The following is a 21,556-nucleotide window of genomic DNA, read 5'->3' on the forward strand; positions in this document are numbered from 1 at the left end:
GTACTCACCATTTACATCCCAAGGTATATTAGTATATCCACCTTGCACTTCTCGATATATATCCAGTTAAAGACAGAATATCAAAATTATTCCTCATTATGATACATTTTGTATCACAGACTCTCACATGCGTATTCAAAATTGATGCTTAAATTTGACCTGAACCAATTGACCTATAACCTGACATACGGTGACCTAATAGCCTTTTCTTCTCCTAACAACACATCAATAACAACATCAATATCAAATTAACTAATGACTATGCATCTATTGTGTAAGTGTTTATTTAATTTATTCAGTGTTATATATTTTGCAAGCACCACTAGATTTTCTATAGAGAGTATAACAAAGGATTTAATGTATTCTATTCATGTACCCTACTTGAACATGTTGAAAAGAATAAATTATGGTTTGTTATGAAACACGCATCTGAGTTACCAGGATACGGTAAACAAAAAATATATAGGGCTAAAATGACTTACTATACAATGGTTTAAAAGCACCTTTTTATTTATTTTTTAAATTTTTTTTATTTCACATGATCCGTGCATATATTGCCTCGCTATAAATGAAAAAATATTTTTTTAGACCAATCAAACCAATATATGGGTGTAGCACGCCCTTAAATAGATCTTATAAGGTGCTCTCCCTGTTCAGCAAAAATGGACATACTGTGACTTCTTACATAGGTTAGGGTCACAGCAGCTCAAGGGAGTATCCCATCATGCATTGCAGTATATCTGCATGCTCCATAGCAAATGTATACAAAATATAAACAAGAGCCGCTTAGATATTGAGAGCTATTGATAGATTCACAATACTCTATGGGTGATATTTTTTTTCAAACAAAGTCTAAGCTTCCCTGATTTAAGCGAGTAATTGAAAGTTGAAGTGTGAGATTTTGTGTACATTTTTAGGTACAATCAGTTCTATTATGGTACCGCAAAGCATAATGGGATACTCCCTTTATCTGCTATGGGTTAGGGTGGAGAAAAGTGAAAGGTGCTTGCTATCAAACAAAGAATCCAAAAATGGTGATGAACTGAGGGTTTACGAATGCTTTTGCAAATTGGGCTATTCCATTTAGAATCCAGACTACCCCTGTGGAAGATTTTGGAAATAACTTCTACACGGGGAGTATGAATTTTTAACTGGAATGAATGTATGAGGCAGCTCCGTTTGAATCCCATACATACACCCCTCTGATAAAGACTCAACTTGAATCTTTCACAGAAGGAGCGTGTGATAAAAATAGAATAAGTTCATGAGCTAATCTCATTTGAAATTCATACTCCCTCTGTGAAAGATACTTCCAAAATCTTCCACAGGGGTAGTGTGGATTTTAAATGGAATAACCCAATGTAACAGTGACCCCTCATCTAGACCTTGATATTGGTCTAATTTTTTTTTAATGACTGGCTTCAATTTTATTTAAAGGCCTATTCAGTGATCATCAGGAGGATTGTAAAATTCATCAATATTCAGATTTTGGCACCTTTATTAGTGCTAATAGCCTGCTATTGGTTAAACTGAAAGCTGTATTAATAAAAATTCCTTTAAAAAAGGAATGTGGCGCCCAATGTGAACTTGGACGTGATATGGTGAATTCCATGGTGTGTAGATTTGGTATTATAATGATTTTTCTAGGGAAGAGTAGAAGATGATCAAATGCAAGAGAAATGTGTTTGATTGGGGAAGGTGTTCTGACAATCCAAATATAAACTTAGTCCACCTCAAATGACCTGTAACAATTTGTGATTGACATTACTTAATTCACCTCGGATGACTTTGATCTGACATTCAACATTTTCGCGCTTACACCAATCATATCCATAACAATTTAACTCTTACAGCTTCCTGTCAACTCTCTGATTTAAAACTCTAAATTTCTGTCTGTTTGCCTTTTCTGTCTTATACCATTTAGTACACTACAGTTTGTTACAATTATTATGAAGATAAGCAAACATTGCTGGGTAGATAACAGGATTTAGTTATTTACTTAATCCAATCATGGAAGAAGTAGCTAGTCAATTTTGGTCTTCAGTGTTTTAAAATACAACAATGTAGAACATGTATAATTAATATGATGTGTTGTTTGCATACAGTTTGCCGCCCAATTGTGCCACCATATTGCAACTTTGGCAATAACCGCTATATCGATTCTATGGTATAATTAGCAAACAAAAGCCATCAGTTTAAGATGCCTCGTTAATTGATCGTATCACTATGGACCACAAGAGTCTCATCCCAATGGCACAGTCCAATAACCTCAATTACATAATCATAGTGCAAAATTTGACCTCAAGTTGCAGAGTATGAGTTTGTGTATCCAAATTTTCAAAGGATGAATGTACACATGTATTAGGGTTTAAGAACTGTTCCCATGATAGATGAGCATGTTGTGGATCCTAGTGTATGGTCAAATGTCACCGTCTATCGGGTTCTAAGGCACACGGTAAACTGGTTGAACGCATACAAAGGTCAGGATTTATTTGGTGTTTTTATAAATCCTAATTTTGTATTTTAAACAAAGAATATACGCTCACCATTTTATCCCGTGCATATCAGAAAACAATAATAAAATAAAATCCAAGCAAATTGTGGTTTTATTTCTGAGCTGAGCATAATTTTAGCAAAACAATTATGAAGTCAATCTAGCAAGAGTGAAATTAGAAGCTTTTCACAAAATCATGCCTATATTGTGGCGCGCCTCCGTAGAGGGCGCCACAAAAACAAAATAAGATATATATGTAATTTCTCTACGAAGTAGAGAAATTAGCAACATTTATTTGAATGGTTACTCAACTTTGTCAATACTATTGTTTTCCTTGTTTTTTCCCAAATTTTATCTTTCAAAAATACCTAATGACAATATTTTTAGTCACTTTTATAATCTTCACTTTTAGGCAATTTACACACAATTTTGGGTTTTTTTTTACACTTTCACTGGGATCATTGAATGAGCCTTAAGTGTTTTTTGAAATTAATTTTGTATATATTTATTGATGTTGTTGCTACAGACGATAGTTGGTGATTTCAACAAAGAACAAGAGAAGTTTGTCAAAGAGAAGCATTCCAAGAGGTCAGAAGCAGCAGTACCACCATGGGTAGGCTACAATGAAGAAGACACTATGAAGGAACAAATTATGGCCTTATCACAGGTAAGCATTGTAAGAGGTCAGAAGCAGCAGTACCACCGTGGGTAGGCTACAATGAAGAAGACACTATGAAGGAGCAAATTATGGCCTTATCACAGGTACAAAAGATCAGAAAGACCTTCTACACCAATTTGCAAGGACCTTTCGCACTGCCCGATTTGGTGCAGTTTATGGCGTAAACACAAAGTCAGGTTCTGATTGGCTAATTGAATCATGTCATCCTTTCAGCAGCACCTCATTGGCCGATCAATCTGCGTAGCATCACTTGATGCAGGCGTGACCTAGTTCTTTTTACGCGATAGGTGGGACAGTGTGAAAGGTCTTTGCAAAATAGAATAACAAAATAATCAGCTATAGTGTGTCCACTCGCCTCTAGTTGAGAGTAGCACCATGTTGGATTTGGCAGAGTCGGTGGCAGATTCGAATCGGTGCGTTTACACGGTTGTGTCGCCAGCGTATGTACAAATTGCCTTTCTACGCATGTGTTCAGTTCAGTTCAGTTTTATTTCATCAAATTCCATCCATTAAATAATTACAATATAAAAAAGCTTTTACAAACATCGTATAATATGGTGAAAATGATGAGGATGCCACTGAACGCAGAGCGTGTTGTTGTGGCACCCTTTACAAAAGTTAGTATTAAATAATTATGATAAACAAAATTTTAGAATAATAATAAATACAATAGCAAGATATATGCCTTGTGGTTTAGGTATATTAAACTTATTATCACAAGAGCTAAGCTTTCAATTATAAATCAATGAGTAATGATGGTGAAAATAACAACCAAACCTACACAGTAGGTGTAAAGGGGTTGTAAAATCCCATTATAATATAAAACAGTTCAGGCATGGCATAAGTATTACGGTACAATAATAACAAAAATGTATTTAGCCCGGGTGAAAGCATAAGCACATGATTGCACGTGCACTTGCAACAAGTCTAAATAATGAGCCAAGCGAGCTGACAAAATTTATCAAATAGCATATTTTTAATATAACAAAATAATAATAATAATAATAACTAAAGACTGGAACAATACAAACAGACAGACAAACGGGTCCAATATGATGTGGAAAATATATACTGAATTAATTTTATGAAAGTAGATCCTGTGTATACACCCCCATGATTAGGTTAGTGCACGCGAGTCAAATTTGCCACAGCGAAGTGCAACGGGCCGTTACTCTCAACTTGAGACAAGACATTGTATAGGTTATACACCCCTTGATAAATTTGTGACTATTTAATAATAAGATGTTTAATTCATACAATCAAAATATTAGTCGAACTTGCGTATGTGGCTGTTCATAACATTGTACATGTACGTTCTTGGCGTACAGGATATTGGAACACAACAGGCCGATCAACCTCAGTAACAACCTCAGTAACTAACCAACTGTTACACAATATCGATTTATTTGTTTTACCTCATTTGTTTAGCTCAGAATTAAAAGGGGACATACCTGACATTTTGTGGAAAATAAATACAAACTTATGAAAATGTTACAATATTGCTTGAAATGAGTAATATGTGACATGATCAAGAGGAAAGAGTCGGATGTCGCTAATATTGTTTTTGAGATATTGGCAAAAACAGTGTTCAAATTGTTTTGTTTTATGTTGTTTTCAGCCATTGATAAATTGCTCATAACTCGGTAACCAGGTGTCCGATTTTGATGGGGTTTGCAACAAAATGTCGCATTCTTAAACTGCCAAAAAATGATGTAACGAACTTCAAATTGAAAATTGCCGACATGTGACTCATTCCCCTTGATCATGTCACATATTGTGATCATAATAATTTTCTATTATTTTCTTCTTTTTTTTTCCAGGACAAAAGAAATTTTTTAAGAAATCCACCAGCTGGTGTCCAATTTCATTTTGAATTTGAACACATGTTTCCCATCGCCATGGCGACATTACAAGAGGATGAGAGGCTACAAAAGATGAGGTTTGAGCTGGTACCAAAACAGTAAGTAGATGACCTGAATGATTGAAAGGCTGTGGAAAATGAATTGTTTGATCAGGGCTACCCAACTGACCATAGTTCAGCCCCCCCCCCCCCAATATTTTGAGGTCTCTGGGAGGGGAAAAAAGAGATTTTATTTATTAGTGTAGATATACCAAAAACCACACATTTTTACATGCATATAAAACTGTAATTCTGCAGCGAAATTGATGGGCGCATTGTTTGTATATTGGTCACCATTTTCTGGCTTAACAGGTATTGAATGGGCGTAGCATTATCTTCTCTCGATCGCACTTCATTAACTGTACTTTGTCTGTATGAGCGCCATCGGTATCTATGATAGGAACATGCAAGAATGTGTCAACGTTTGACACACAAATGCATACATATTCCATGTGCGTGACTACCACTCATTCATGAATAACCATAAGCCAGTTTTCAGACTTGCGGCCAATCGCGATACATTTAATTATGTACCACGTGCGCATACGTCATCTTCAATCCTGTCAGTGATGCTCGATTGCATGAATCGCAAAAGAAACATGATACGGTATTGTGTACACATCGTACATGCACATTGATTGTATAATGTAAAACAAAAGCCATTTTCACCTGGACTGGGGTTGGACCTGGGGTTTGGACAAAGCCAATTCATGGAACTATAATCAAATCTTTAACAGCGTAAGTTGCTCATGAATTGTGAATAAAGATCAGATCGAAGTTTTGTAACTGGTTACAATAAAATTCCTAACCTTTCTTACTCTTAGTCTTTGCACATGTGTAACACGCACCAGCAACATTCAACATTGTCATGATTGTGGGGTTCATCGGGTGCCATCTGGCTTCATGACAAAGGCGTTCACTTTTATACCGAAGTTCCTATATATAACAAAGTGGTTTTGCTGGCCCGGCGATTTCGTTATAAAGGGTTCTACTGTGTATGTTTACTCCTCTGCAAATAGTGTCCTGAAAAGACTGCTTGTCAAATTGTCACGGTAATAATATTCTGCAACTTTTTGTTTCCCGCTGCACAGAGTAACAGAAGAGAATTTCTGGCGTAATTATTTCTATCGTGTATCGTTAATCAAGCAATCATCGCAACTGACATCTCTAGCTAATGCATCAGGTAAGGGACCGGTCAATATTTACATGGAGGGTGGTTACACAGTAGGGCTACAAATTGACCTTTTCGGTAAATCCCATAAGCCTTTGCGAGTACACCTAAGAACTCGTCATTCTGCGTCACGCCGCTCTGCGCCGATGCGCACATCGTTTATCGAACATCGTTACTGCGCATTGCAAGTCGGCGTGGCGTAAAATGACGAGTTCTCAGGTGTACTCGCAAAGGGTTATGGGATTTACCAAAAAGGTCAATTACCAGACGTGGATGCGCTGCAAATATGGGTCATATTTTTTGGTATACATTGAAGGACCTGCTCTTCAAGGGATGGGTCATGTTTAAAATGTACTCACAATTTTCAGACAAATAATCCAAATTGTTTGTGTTTCTTTTTTATGAGCCTTTGAAATGCCCAAACTACAAAATTGTAAGGTTACAGTACCCTTTCCAGCCTTCTGTAATCTTTATCTCCATAGATGTAAAATGGAAAGGTCCATTAAAAGAGAACTGTACAAAATGTGCACAAAATGCTAATTGAGTAAGTACATATATGCTTTTGATAGTGCTATACAATTATTTTTTATGAATTGTATGTCCTTGGTATGTATGGTATATTTTTTTAATTGTCCATCTGAAACAAAGGTTGGGCTATGTGGGTCAAGTGAGTTTTGGGGATGGGGGAGGGAGCAAAAATCAAAATATTCCCTGTAATTAATTGGCCATTGTTTGCCCCAAGAGTGGCAATTTCCAGATTTCTTCTTTGACTTGGGAGGGAAGGGCAAAACCGAAGATTTGGGAAAGTACCTCCCCATGCACCTCCTGGTGCCACTAATAGTTTCAGGTAACTGTAAAAGTAGCTGTAAATCCATGCAGTGGAGCTTCATGCTCACTGTTTACAGATTGGCAAAGCATGTACACACCTTCTTCTCTCTTCCCTACTCCATGTCCATTATAATTTTACTGTTTATAGGAGAACAAAGTTCCAAGACCGATTCAAGCGGCAAGAAACCAGTTGAAGAAACAGAAACAGAGAGCAGAAAAGGTAGAAACATGCTTGCTTTGATTGGTATGCTGGTTGGCTGTAGCTAGATCAATTAACATGTTATTCTTCTTACTAATAATAAAGCTACCGGAGAAACAGTTTCATAATGCAATGATTGTACCATATTTGACATAGTTAGTCCACAGACTTGAGAAGCAGTTTCATAGTGCAGTGATTGTACCATATTTGATGTAGTTAGCATCCCTCCCCTAACTAACTAAGCAGCCCTAGAGAAATGTTCAAGTGACGCCATCAATACTATAAAATTCGGTCCGGAGAATCATACATACAAAAAGTACATGGAAAAAATGTTTTAATTACTAGATTTTTTTTTAAATCACTCCAAAGACAACCCATCTCTTGCATGCATACACACATTTCAGAAGATGTTTCTAGAGCTTGATGTCTAAGAATAGACAGGGAAAACATCATCAATGATGTTTACTCGTCAATTTAGACGCCAGCGTATTTTCGTTGTGGCAGGGACTGTCTTTTGGAATTTGCAGGAGAGCATTTAGTAGCTCTTCTGGAGCCTTCAAGGAGAGCTGTTTGGAACATGTACATATATCAGATATAAGGAGAGCAGGAGAGTGATTGCTCTCACTCTCCTGAAAAGGCAGTGTGGCCAGAATTGTATCAAAGAGATTAGACCCAGAGAGTACCGACTGAAAATTTGCCCCTTGTGTAATGCTATGGTAAATCTGCCATATTGGTTTGTCACTCATAGAGGGCAAATAGTGTACCTGCAGCATTGATCAGCTATAGCCCAAGATCAGTTCAGGGGCACCCCTAATTCACAGACGTCTCTGATATCAAATACTCTTGAAGCGTCATGTCACATAACAGTATCATATTTCAGAGACGTCTCATAAGTCACATACTCCCTAGTTTCAAAACCCAGTTGCAAACGATATTAGTAATTTTGGTGAATGTGTCAGCGCAGTGGGAATGATTTTGTGAGTAGGCCTTGTCAGGATTGTAGCTAGCCCAAGTTGAGTGCCTGCTAATTTTACTATCCAATTCATGAATTAGAGCGCAGGCTCGGGTACTCTTGGGATTTTTTTACTTCAAAACATTTGATTTTGGCCATTGCAATCTAAGTGTGTTATGGGACCATTTGTCAGAATTTGCACAGATATAATTTTTGCCCAGGTAGATATTTGCTAAACATAGGAAAGCTTACTCTAATACATTCAGCTTTGTTCCGATGTGGTGCATCGAGTGCCCAGCTGTCAACAAAGCTCGACGTATATGATATCACAGACCCCCGTATGTGAAATCACTGACTCATCTTTGAAATCAGAGACCAGTGGCGTACCGTGGCCGCCCCAACCCCGGGGGGCTGAAGAAGAAACAATTTTGCCGCCCCTTCCTTAACAGCCCGAAAAGGTTGACCCAATTTTTTTCTCGGTCGTTTGAAAAAGTGAAGAGCAAAAAAAAAAAGGATTTTAGCCGCTAGCGCCCTAAAAGCAACCATTTTTTCAATTTTTTTTTGCTTTTTCAATTTTTTGCGCCTTTTTTCTTTGCTAATTCGCTTTGCCGCCCTTCTATTTTGCTGCCCATGTTTTTGCCGCCCTTCTTCTTCCGCCGCCCTTCGTTTTTGCCGCCTCTATCTGTGACCCCTGGGGCTGGCCTCAAAGCCCCCAAAAATACACGCATGGAGACATCCGTGAATTACGAGTGCCCCCGAACTGAAATGGAATGATAATTGGCATCTTTTAGCTTTAGTGTTACAAAGGTTTGTGCATGCAGGGCTTAGCATGCATTTTTTTAAAAACAAATGTTACATGGGGAGTGCAAACAACAATGCACTGTATATCAAAGTTTGCAGGGTGCATAGCATAAATCAGGAGGTACACTATTTTGGCCTCATTGAGTAACATGCAAACATTGCGGAGTCGGTACTCTTTGATTCTACCTCATTGGTTAAATATATACTCCGGGGGGGGGGGGCTGTTTCTGATTGTACCAATGGTAAGGATCATATAGAATTGTAATCAAGTGTCCAGATATACCCTGTTAACCAAAATGTTATCACCAAATTATACTGTTACATGTGACCCCGGGGGGGCACTCACATTTCCCAGCTATACGGGTATGTGCCGCGGCGACGACCCCCTTTTTCAGAGCCGCTAGCCATTCCTTACCCTCTGAATTCATTGATTGCCCGCTCTGAAGCCTGAAATTTTTCTAGCCGTTCCATAGACCCTCAGATCATCGATTTCCGCTCTTGATAGGCGTGTTTTCTGTCCTACTATTTCAAGCCCAAAAGAGCTACTTTTGCGAGCCCAAAAACTTCAAAGGGAATTTTCCATAAATTTCTTCCCCATTGAAACACATTGTAAGGAATAAGGTGAACTTTGGGCGGGATTTTGGGCTCCTTTTAGTAGTGGCAACACTGGTTGGTTGTTGATAAACAGTGATTGCAGCACTGCCGAGTGCCTGCCGACGCCTTCAGCTGATGAACATTTTGCTAGAAATAAATGATTTTGAGATCTCTTTTGGGAATAAAATTGTCAAATATGAGGAAAAGTACCTCAAATAATTATGTACACATCCTTGCAGCTGGCCATAACAGTGAATTAAAAGGTAATTTACGATCTACTGGTCTTAGTGGAATGGCTGTCAAATTCTGCACACTTCACTCAATCATCTCATGCAGTTCAATGTAGTGGAAATTATGTTTTTCTTTTCGGCACTGAAAAAATATTCTTGTGGGTTTGTTTTTATGGTGGGCTTTTATGTAATGCTGCTAGCTGCTGCTATAATTATCAGTAGGCTAATAGCATAAATTGTAGGTCTACAGGGTCTAGTAATTTTGATTCGCATGCTGTTTTACTTTGCTGAGATTTTCATTGTATAAAATAGGCCAAACCAGACCTGGTTTTCCTATTTAATATACAATTCAAAGTGAAATTGATTCCTTCAAAAATCTGTGGCAAAAACGCAACAAAATTGAACCCTGGTTTGGCCTGCATGGTTTAGTTCCCGAGATTTTTCAGATCTTGGCGGCTGATCAGTTCCCAAGACCCCCCTTTTGGCCGGTCAAACAGTTCGCAAGACCCCCCTTTTTGACCGGCAGATCAGTTCCCTAGACCCCCCTTTTTGACCGGCCGATCAGTTCCTTAGACCTCAAGTTGAAACTGGCGGTGGCACACCCTACCAACAAAAATTTGAGTGCCCCGGGCATGTCTACAGGGTCTAGTAATTTTGATTCGCATGCTGTTTTACTTTGCTGAGATTTTCATTGTATAAAATAGGCCAAACCAGACCTGGTTTTCCTACATTACTCGTTGACTGCCGATAAAACGCCCAATAAAGACTTAGTCACCGGACCGCGCCGGCCAGTTAAAGTACATGCCCTATCACACCACTCCACACCATACATAAATTCTCCCAGTCACATTTCCCAAATATGAAATTAAAAAAGTCAAATTTTAATTTACTTCTTTTAAAGTTTGGCAGAGGCGGGTTCGAACTCACGGTATAACGCTTAGTACTCTATGAGCCTAGCGCCTTAGACCACTAGGCCACTTGTCTTCTTGTTATTCAGCTGAAACTTATTTAAAAATATAATCATAACTTCAACATAGGCCTACCACGTGACAAGCAAAGGCAGAAAGCGTATTATATTTTGGAATTTTATCTGCTTAAAACATTAATGTGTATTATAATAGAGCTACCATTATTTATATTGTTGAATTCTCAAGCGCATAGAGACAATTAATACGAGCGTCCTATGATACATACACAATACATAAAATCGATTTTGATTTTCGGCCTTACTCGGTGACCTCCGATAAAACGCCCAATAACGCCGGTCAGTTAAAAAAAATGCTTAAGTACATGCCCTATTGAGATAAGCAATCCTTTTGTGATATGTCCATTCATCCATATAATAATAGCAATCAGATTTTTGGATGGATGTTTTACACAGTGATTGGAGAAGAAGCTATGTAAATAATCAAAAGTACATGTCTATAAATTGACAAGGACAACTCCTTTTGTCAAAATTGTTTTCACCTATTTCTCAGTATGTTAATTAATCCGATTAATTACGTAATTTCGCCAGCGTATGATATATCAGTACTAATATGTAGGCCCAAGGAGGGTAGATATAGAAAGAAGAGGAAATAGATTACGTATCGCATAGGGGAGGAAGAAAAAAAAGGAAGGAGGGGGGGGAAGGAGAGAGAGGGAGAGGGAGACCGATGGAGTCACAGGGCTCTAAATTACATAGGCGTACATCGGGGGATAAATGCCACAATATTTTGCCAGGGGATGGTCAATATAATCACCCCCCAAGATTGATGCCTGTGTATTCGTTTGTGTTAGCACGAGATACTCTAGCTAAAATACAGGTTTACATTTACTATCTTACATTATCTTGTTGTATTTCAGCTAGAGCTCCAAACGACAAGCTTCCGGGTTTTTTGGAGAACAATACTGTTACGTAAGATGAAGAAGAAACCCGCCTCGGAGCCCGCCCTACTCATTATTTCATTGTACTTATTGCAATTTGCCTCCACACATTACGTTCTCAACACAAAGCTTTTGTGAGGATTAGTGAGTGGATAAGAAATTGACAGTGGAGGATACGAAGGACACGCCGATTGTTAGTTGTCAATCATGAATTGCCGCAACGTATTAATATTTTACTGCATGGCATTCCGCAAACACCAAGACAAATTATGCCGTATTTTTCCAAAGATCATCTCATATGTAAGCTGAATGCGATCTGTACTTTTGTAACATTCCGATCGCTTTTGATCACCTATAATCGGCGAATTTGCTTGAAAACACGTGAGTTCATGTTGTGTAAACATAATTAGCATAGACACAAATGAAATTACGATGCAATACAATGCAATTTGAATGCGCAGCAGATCTATAGAAATAACGTTGCCCGGTTTTATGCAGAATTAGACCCTGTCTGGTTTGTGTCGAAATTAACCTCATATTTGGCCATTTTATAGCCACAGAATGCCATTTTTAGCGCTTTACGCGAATTTATTCCACTTTTGTCCCATATTTCACCAGTTTAGTTTCAATAGGCCTATGCTAAAATTTTTCATGCGCATTTGTACCATAAGGTTCACTGTACTGGGTACTTAAAAAATCCTAACCTAACCTAAAACATAACTTTAACCCTTAGATTGGAGCTCTACTAGAAGTAAAAATATAGATAGTGAAGCAATTTAGTATTTCTATATCTATGTGAGAATGATACAATAGAGGCCCTGCATGAAATTATTGATTGGCTCCAAACAAAGGTTTTCAACCGTGTCCTTCACCGTAGTTATGGCGGAGTGCAGTCCATTCAATCAAATGTTGTCATCAACCTATTTGATCGTAGTGCAGGATTATGTGTGTGAGACGAACTGTCACGGTAGATTGCAATCATGCTTTTGTTGAATGCATTTGAGTAGTCCGCCATATTTACGGGATGATACGTCGCATGCAAGGCCTCTATATGACATGATGAACATAGTCATTGATGCATCAGTTTTAAAATAGACTAGGCGGTTACCCATATTTGGCGGTTCTCGTCTGGGCGCGATTACCAGGCTGATGGTGACATGCCCATATGACACTTTTTACTAATTTGACCTCAGATGACCCCAGGGTGACATTGGATGACCCCAAAATGACCTAAACTTATAACTCTAAATGTTGACTGTACCTACCAAGTTTCATGCCCATATATAAGCTTTTACTAATTTGACCTCAGATGACCCGTGGTGACCTTGGATGACCCCAAAATGACCTTCAAAAAATGCTGCTTTAAATGTTGACTGTACCTACCAAGTTTCATGCCCATACTGACACTTTTTAGTAATTTGACCTTAGATGACCCCTGGGAGGGGACCCCGTGGTCGGATGACTTAACGAACATAGACATCTTCTTGCCAGGACAGAACTACACCCACCCACCGAGTTTGAGCCCGTGAGGACCTAGTTTCATGCCCATATGACAGTTTTTAGTCATTTGACCTCAAATGACCCCTGGGAGGGAGCCCCGGGGTCGGACGACTTAACGAACATAAACATCTTCTTGCCATGACAGAACTACACCCACCCACCGAGTTTGAGTCCCGTACAACCTAGGTTCATGCCCATATGACAGTTTGTAGTCATTTGACCTCAAATGACCCCTGGGAGAGGGCCCCGGGTCGGATGACTTAACGAACATAAACATCTTCTTGCCAGGACAGAACGTCACCCACCCACCGAGTTTGAGTCCCGTGACGACCTAGTTTCATGCCCATATGACAGTTTTTAGTCATTTGACCTCAAATGACCCCTGGGAGGGGGGCCCGGGGTCGGATGACTTAACGAACATGAACTAATTCTTCTTGCCAGGACAGAGCTACACCCACCCACCGAGTTTGAGCCCCACGACCCCACGGACGGCCTCACATTAGCAGTCACAGACAAAACCTAAATCTACAGAATATATCCATTACTCGTCGATACTCGAAAGAGCTCAAAATAAATAACTTAGAAAATTTTCTTGATGTCCTTTAACATGTTTTCATAGTTAACCATCGTTAGCCATGGATATCTATCATGAGAACTGACCGGTGACTAAGTCCGATTTATTGGGACGTTTATCGGCAGTCAACGAGTAATGATTTAAAATATACAATTCAAAGTGAAATTGATTCCTTCAAAAATCTGTGGCAAAAACGCAACAAAATTGAACCCTGGTTTGGCCTGCATGGTTTAGTTCCCGAGATTTTTCAGATCTTGGCGGCTGATCAGTTCCCAAGACCCCCCCTTTTGGCCGGTCAAACAGTTCGCAAGACCCCCTTTTGACCGGCAGATCAGTTCCCTAGACCCCCTTTTGACCGGCCGATCAGTTCCTTAGACCTCAAGTTGAAACTGGCGGTGGCACACCCTACCAACAAAAATTTGAGTGCCCCGGGCATGTGACACTGGCAAAGTGTGAAAGCACACACACCCATGCTTTAAACAGCAAAATTGAGATATCGTCATTACATAGCGCTCCTGGAACATAAGGCCTAAACCTAAACCCTAAATCCTGGACTACTAACCCTAACCTTAACCCAATACTGCTGCCCTCAGTCAACAACATTCTGGGTTGGAGTACTAACCCTAACCTTAACCTAGACTGTTGGCCGAAAAAAATCAATATTCTGGGTTGATGGTCCGAGAAACTGATGTTTTAAAATATTTTCAGACTTGCCACCACCAGAATCTGGTGGTCTGAGCCTGCGTACTTGGGTCCAAATTAACCTTTTGATGGTGTTTGTTTTTGAACACAAAGTCGGGACCAGGCTCAAACAAAATTGCAGATTCGGTCGTTTGATACGATATTGTTCAATTTGTATTTTCTCTTTGTAGACAGAAATTATAACACAGTGGCGTTTAGGAGCTGCAATACATGCAATTATGTGTAACTTGCAAAATCAATGCCCAAATCAACTGAAATTTGGGAAATCACCTTTGTCATGGATATCTATTGAATCATGCCCTTAAAGGAGGATGATAGAATCACAAAATGCCCCTTTAATGGTGCCAGGTTACCATTGAATACCCAACTCCACTTTTTAACAAAAATGAGTTCAAAAGACCCAGCATTTATTACCAGCAGACTGTTCTTCCTTGTGTGTGAAAGAAAGGCCCAAATTCACTCTTTAAATAGTGTTGCAAGTACACTTAATCATGGTTTCATGGAAGAAATGCCCAACTCCATGGATTTGGGCCTTTCTTCCACAAATATTGGGATAAAGTGGAGTTTTGTTTATCCATGAAATCTGCTTTTCACAACAATAAACTTTCTTGGCAACATATTACATAACATGTTTAAACTTGTGCAATTAATTAACACATTTATGTAGCTATTTATAACACATCTGCTTATGGAACCAGCACTTGTAGTATATTAGTGGAAGAAGGGCCCAACTCCAGCTCATATTAAGACCTGTACCATTACCATGGAAACATCATATCTCATTTCACATGTATGTAATAATGTATGTTCATGTATTAAAGGTCCCCTGAAGATGAAAACATTATGTCTCTAAAACTTTTCCATATTAAGTTTTTTCTTAATATCTCAAAAACGGTTTTGATGGAGTTGGGCCACCCAGGTATTCAATTTTTAATTCCTATCAAATTTGAGTTATGATTCCAATATTGTCCGACTTTGTTTCCCAGATAAATCAGCACCAGTGAGCATAGGTGGTGTTGCATCACAATCGACTTCCAAAACCAGCGAGAGTGAAGATGCGGATATGCCTCCGGATAGTCCTCCTGGGACGGAGTTTGTCAGCGATGCCTTCAACTCGGAATTGGATCAAGCGGAACTACAGAAAGGAATGGAGCAACTAGGAATGGATAAGAAGGATTCCAAAGAAAACACAGGTAGGTTTTAACTCCATGGGCACTACCGGATGAATTGGCCTCTAAGAACTATTTTGATTGGTTGCAAACGGGCTTTATTTCGTAGTGAGCCAATCAGAGATATGGTTATAATAATCAGTGTGGCTGAAGGGGATTATACTTCAAATTGCTAACAGATCTTTTTTGATTGGTTGTTCAGATTATTATGTTGTGTAATTAACCAATCAAGGGTACTGTAAGAAAGAAGTGTGAGGTTAAAGGTTTGTTTGCAAAGAAATTAGAATGGGAGAACTTGTTGACGGCCATATTGGCTTGTCGCTCACCATGTGCTGTTTGTTGTACAGGTTTGTGATCTGTGTGTAATATGATGAGTGCAATGCTGATTAAGGGCTGAATGCGCAAACTTTATTACTTTATGATGGTATTTATTGTTAGGTACACTATCATGACAGGGTGAATTGTGATTGAGGGAGTTTCTGAGTAAGATTGTGATTGATTGAGCTCATGAGTTGGTGATTGAGTTCATACCTGCTTTCATGAGTGGGTGGGTGAGTGAGCAAGTAAGTGGGTGAATGATTGAGTGATTGGTTGACTGAATGAGTGATTTCAGCCTGGTGAGGTTTGAGTGAATGATTGAGCGAGTGATTGGTCAAGTGAGTAGTTTGGTGAGCGAGTGGTGTAGTGAGAGAGTTGAGTAGGTGAGTGGTTGAGTGAGTGAATGATGGAGTGGTTGAGTAATCAACGAGTGAGTGTGGTAAAAACTTCTCGATGACCTGTTGAAGGGTAACTGGTCAACTGTGTATATGTATTATCAAATCTAAAACTTTTGCTTTCAGATGCCAAGATAGGTTGGTTTCTAGTTGTTATGCTACAAACATTATGTTTCCTGGCCCCTCTATTAGGCTATGCCAGTCAGAAGTCATCCCCTGCCAAATCAAGCCCTTCCTCACCCCCTAACCACAAGGGTAGGTGTTAGTTGCCTAGTGTGCCTGTGCATACATGTATGCATGCCGGCATATGTATTGTACCATATTCGTTCCATCAACCACCCATGCCCCTACAGGGTGTCCCAGAATGATCTGTACCGGAAAAGATGGAATTTTTTAGGTATGAAGGGCATGTTGAATGGTCATATTGTTTTGCATTTTAAGTTCTACATATATTTAGCTTTCTCAGATTTTTTAGATTTTAACAAATGAACGTTTCTATTAGAAGTTATAGAAGATTGTGTAAAAATGGTGAATTATAAGTTTTGACAACGCAACCTATTTTGAAAATCTGTAACATTACTAACCGTTCAGCACAAAGTTATTTGGAAAAAGTTATGCAGGTATTTTAGTTGTGCCCTGTTCATATTTCCACTAAATAGCCGATATCTATCTATTATTTATGACGTTCTGAAGCAATCATTATATGGAATTAAGGATTTGTGGCCTAATCCCGTTCTCTCTTTGGCGGTAGTTTTAAATATAGTTATTGTGGTGTGAGTTCCATGTCATTTGAAATGCTTGCAGAGATCGAAATGATTGTGCTACAGAAAAGACGGCTCCTCAATTTACTGTACAGCAGCGTGGATTTCTTTCAAAAACTTACTGGCAAACCGGCAGCTATGTTGAGACGCAAAGAAGATTCATTAGACGATAGTGTATAACGTAAAGAAGTTTGACGAGCACGGAACTGTCAGGAATCGGCAGAGTGAAGCTTCAGGTGCTCGTAAGACTGTAAGAACTAGAGCGAACATTGCAACTGTCCGGCAAGCTTTAAGGCGCAACCCCAACAGTAGTTGTCGTCGAAATGCTGTGCCAAACATCCCACGTTCTTCATTTAATCACAGATTTAATCATATTGTGCATTTTTTCAAAGGTATGCGAGTCGTTTTTCATCGATTTTACATTATTGCATGCCACGCCAAAACAAATAAAGGTAGCGTGCTGAAATTAACAGAATAAGTAGGAGACATGTCCACCATTATAATGCTGGTATCAAAAATAGATACACTGCCCGTCTTCTATTTTTAGTTATTTTTGCAAACACGGTACAAATCATTCTGGGACACCTTGTATAAGCGCCCACCCAGTGACTTTAAGCAAACTGATATTAGTTTATTAATATCAGTTAATGGAATTATGGAAACTTTCGGGCCTCATAACTGCTAAATTGTTGGTCTAAAGTATATATAAGTATACATATTTAGAATGGCAAAGACTTGATAAGTTCATCTGTGAGGTCAAATTTGCTCCTAGATTTTTATCTAGTTTTTAAAAAAAAAAAAAAAAAAAAATTTGGCCCAAGAATTTTTTACGTTGCACAAAAAAAAGTGGGCCAAAAACTGTTTTTTGGATTTTGGGCCAAAAATGAGCATTTTGGCCCAAATTTGACCTCACAGATGAACTTATCAAGTCTTTGCCATTCTAAATATGTATACTTTTACATACTTTACACCAACAATTTAGTAGTTATGAGGCCCAAAAGTTTCCATAATTCCAGGGTTCATACCAACCTTAACTGCCCATGCAAATCTGAATCATATGGTCTGAAACATTTGATACACTGATGATGATAGATAAATATTTTTGGGCCTTTTTTTACGTCTTATTGGCCTAAACAATGTAAAAAATAAGCGCCCATCCAAAATTATATCATTAATCGCCCTGGGCAGTTAATGGAACGAATATGGTACATTTAGTTGTGTTTGTAGGCCTGCGGATAATCTGCATTTTGCGACCTCAATACATGCGTAGGACTTTAAATCTGTTTCAAGCCCTGCATATTATGCTTTATCTGGATAAGCATGCTGTTGTTAATCCCCTTTCTAATCTTTGCCAACATCACTGATGAATCTTATTTTACTTGTTAATCATTTTGAATGATATTATAGTTTATCCGCGAAAATCTATACATTGCCTATAATTCCTCAGGTTAAATCCTGCGTTTTACATGCCATTTTCTACAATGATTGTCTCACGTTAGGCCTTAAGGAATTTTCGAATGAGGAAGAATAGGTTTAGTGTCTGTTATAGAGCCGGGTGTGTTCTAGTGGTTGCAAGTTTAGCCAACCTGGATACAAATGTACTTCTATGTCAATGGAAATATATATATATTTCAATAAGGCTGAAAAAAATAATGCTATATCTCAAAGCACATGGCAGTTTCAAAAACGAATGCGGAATGCGTTTTTTTATAGATTTTTTTTTAAACTTAATGTTGAATTAAGATGTCATTTTGAGTGTTCAAAAGTACACAGCTCGAGGTCACAGGCTCGCAGTGATTTTCACAGGCCTTTTTTCTGGATTTTGGCCACTTGACTCGAACCCTATTATTCAAACTCTGACCATAATCCAACCCTTATCCCAGCAATAAACCTAATCCTTCTAAACTGGCCTCAACTAGCGAAATAAGCCTTCCATAAAAACTCGATAGTTAGCACATTTGCTTACTATCAAGCGCTTTTGAAAACATGAAATTGTACCAAAGTCCAGCGCTTTACCAACTGAGCTAATGAGGTTGAGACACAAATTTGCAAGTTTACTTGTTCGTATAACTATGTGTGTCGATGATTTGCTCAAAACCCTTTACACTTTTGTGGACGGGGCTTTTCATGTTTGCATGTTTTAAAAGCGCTCGTAAGCACATATTATGTTAACTATAAAGTTTTTACGGTATTTTAAGTCTAGCAGCACTGGTGTGTTACAAATAATTGTTGAATACTGTAAATCAACACAAAATAAAGTGTAGCCTAGAAGACTTTTGTGCAGAAAGAGATTCAGTCTTATAAATAACAGTAAAAGGTCCTACCCAAATGCTGTGGAAAGATAAGTAGAGTACAAGTTGCCAAACATTGTCGTTCTAGACCTGAAGAAACTGCTATAATGTATCAGGCTTTGAAGAACCACCCTGAAAATATAGTGGGCTGTCCCAGTTGAAATCCATATACATCCTATGGAAGACATGACCTTAATCTCCCACACAGGGAGTGTGAATTTCAAATGGGGTTATCTGAATGGGTGACTCCATTTGATATCTACACCCACTTTATGGAAGAGTAATGTCATATCTTCCATAAGGGGTGTTAGGATATCAACTAGAATAGTCCATTGTGTCTCCTATTTTGAATATCTATAACTGGTTCTCAGTCTATGCAGTGGCGTAGCCAGGGGGGGAAGCTTTCCCCCTCCCCTGTGGAATGCTGGCCACCGTGGTATAGCCCATTTTTGACCATTTTCATCATTTCCCCCTGGACATTTGCCTTGCCCCCTCCCCTCTGAAAAAGTCGTGGCTACGCCACTGAGTCTATGTGCCTTGAGAGTCTATGTGCTTTGTGTATTGAGCGCATGTGTTTGCGAAATGAGATGATTGGTGCATTGTGCTGGCAGTAGTTGTTGATTGATTGGTGCTCTGTGTCAGTGCATATGTGATACATGGATGAGGAAGCATGATGTGGAATGAGAGATTGTTTTGGGAAGATAAATACATTAGATCACCTAGCAATAGAGTTCTCACCTGTGTTTCACTGTTGAGTTAATTCCCGTAGGGTACTTGGATTCTAGCCTGGTACCCATACTCAATCCAAAAAAAGTGAGACTAAGCGCTAGTCTTGAGATTCCCACTAAGGGTATCAAATTAAAAAGTGACTCTCTCTAGGGATATCATATTCCAAAAGTCTCTTGTAGTCCCGCTAGGTATATCAAATTCACCTCTTCTAATCTTCAAAGGGGTATCAAATTTTCTGATTCCATGCCTATGTATCTTATATTTTGGAATTCTTGATAAAATATAAATATTTCAAAAGTCATTTTTAGTACAAAAATTGTCATATTTGTGCCTATAGTGCTAGTGGGGACTTTCATCTAAACTCCTCCTAGCAAAAACTAGTCCCAATGGGGTATGTTTTTACAGAAATCTGGTCCCAATAGGGGTGTGTTTTTATAGAAATCTGGTCACACTAGGGGTATATTTTTACTTACTAAAATTACTCCCAGTAGGGGTTACCTCCAGGAACCCTGGATCTAGCATGGGGTCCCAGAAAATCCCCCAGGTACTCAAGATTGGTTTGGTAGGCAGGTTATTCATGCATTAACACAGGCCATGTATCAACAGTCTAAGTCCCGTGCTGTGAATTCTCGCATATTCATGAGGGCCAATTGTTCGATCGTGCCGTGTCTAAAAATCATGCCAGCATTGCGTGCCTGCATACGCGATGTTGCGTAAAAATATGCGGTAAGTGCATAGCAGTTTTGCCTGTCGCATATCATGGAATAATCGTCCCTCATTATCGGGTGATGCTGAGACTTTGACTGCTTGTATGTGGTCTGTTATCTTTTTTGTCCATGTGCGTAAAAATGACTTGCCATTGCACAAAAGCATACACCATATGCTACGAAATGGATCAACTAAATAATTGATTTGTTTTTATTCAGTGTCAGAAAGGACTATGTCTTGTAAAACTTATTGAAATGAATTTCAATTATTTAACTCTTTTAATAATAGTTATATGTTTCTTGGCTCCTATAAGATGTAAGACTATGTCAATCATCAGTCTGCCACTGCCAAGTCAAACCCTCCCCCCCCCCCCATAACTGTATATAAAATTATGAAAATAACATATAGGATCACTAAATTTGTGAATATCTTACAGGAACTACTGATGATGACATTCCAGAATGGGAGAAAGAATTACAACAAGAATTGCAGGTATGCTATGAAAAAATACTGGGTTTTTTTTTTCTTGCTTTTTTTTTCCTGCTTAAATTCTGATGAATACCAAATAGGAGATGAACCCAAACTCAGTAAAATTATTTTTAAAATAGTTCTCTCAGCCATACTTGGCAGTGGGGTTTGACCCCCACCCTTTTTATTTTACCCCCACCCTTTTTATTGAGGCACCCTTTATATTG

At 38.7% G+C, this 21,556-nt stretch overlaps 1 protein-coding gene across 4 annotated transcripts in view; it reads left to right on the plus strand.

Annotated features, from left to right (window-relative positions):
* LOC140156945 (synapse-associated protein 1-like) overlaps positions 1-21,556 on the plus strand; it is a 38,842-nt gene that overhangs the window by 7,146 nt on the left and 10,140 nt on the right. For 2 of the 4 annotated variants that reach the window (XM_072179987.1, XM_072179989.1), the window contains exons 3-8: positions 3,021-3,161; positions 4,994-5,133; positions 6,165-6,256; positions 7,221-7,292; positions 15,477-15,683; positions 21,298-21,353. In XM_072179987.1, coding sequence (XP_072036088.1) covers positions 3,021-3,161; positions 4,994-5,133; positions 6,165-6,256; positions 7,221-7,292; positions 15,477-15,683; positions 21,298-21,353 — 708 coding nt within the window. The other 2 variants (XM_072179988.1, XM_072179990.1) reach the window with 2 other exon arrangements.

Source organism: Amphiura filiformis, chromosome 7 (assembly GCF_039555335.1).
Source record: "Amphiura filiformis chromosome 7, Afil_fr2py, whole genome shotgun sequence".
Taxonomy (NCBI): Eukaryota; Metazoa; Echinodermata; class Ophiuroidea; order Amphilepidida; family Amphiuridae; genus Amphiura; species Amphiura filiformis.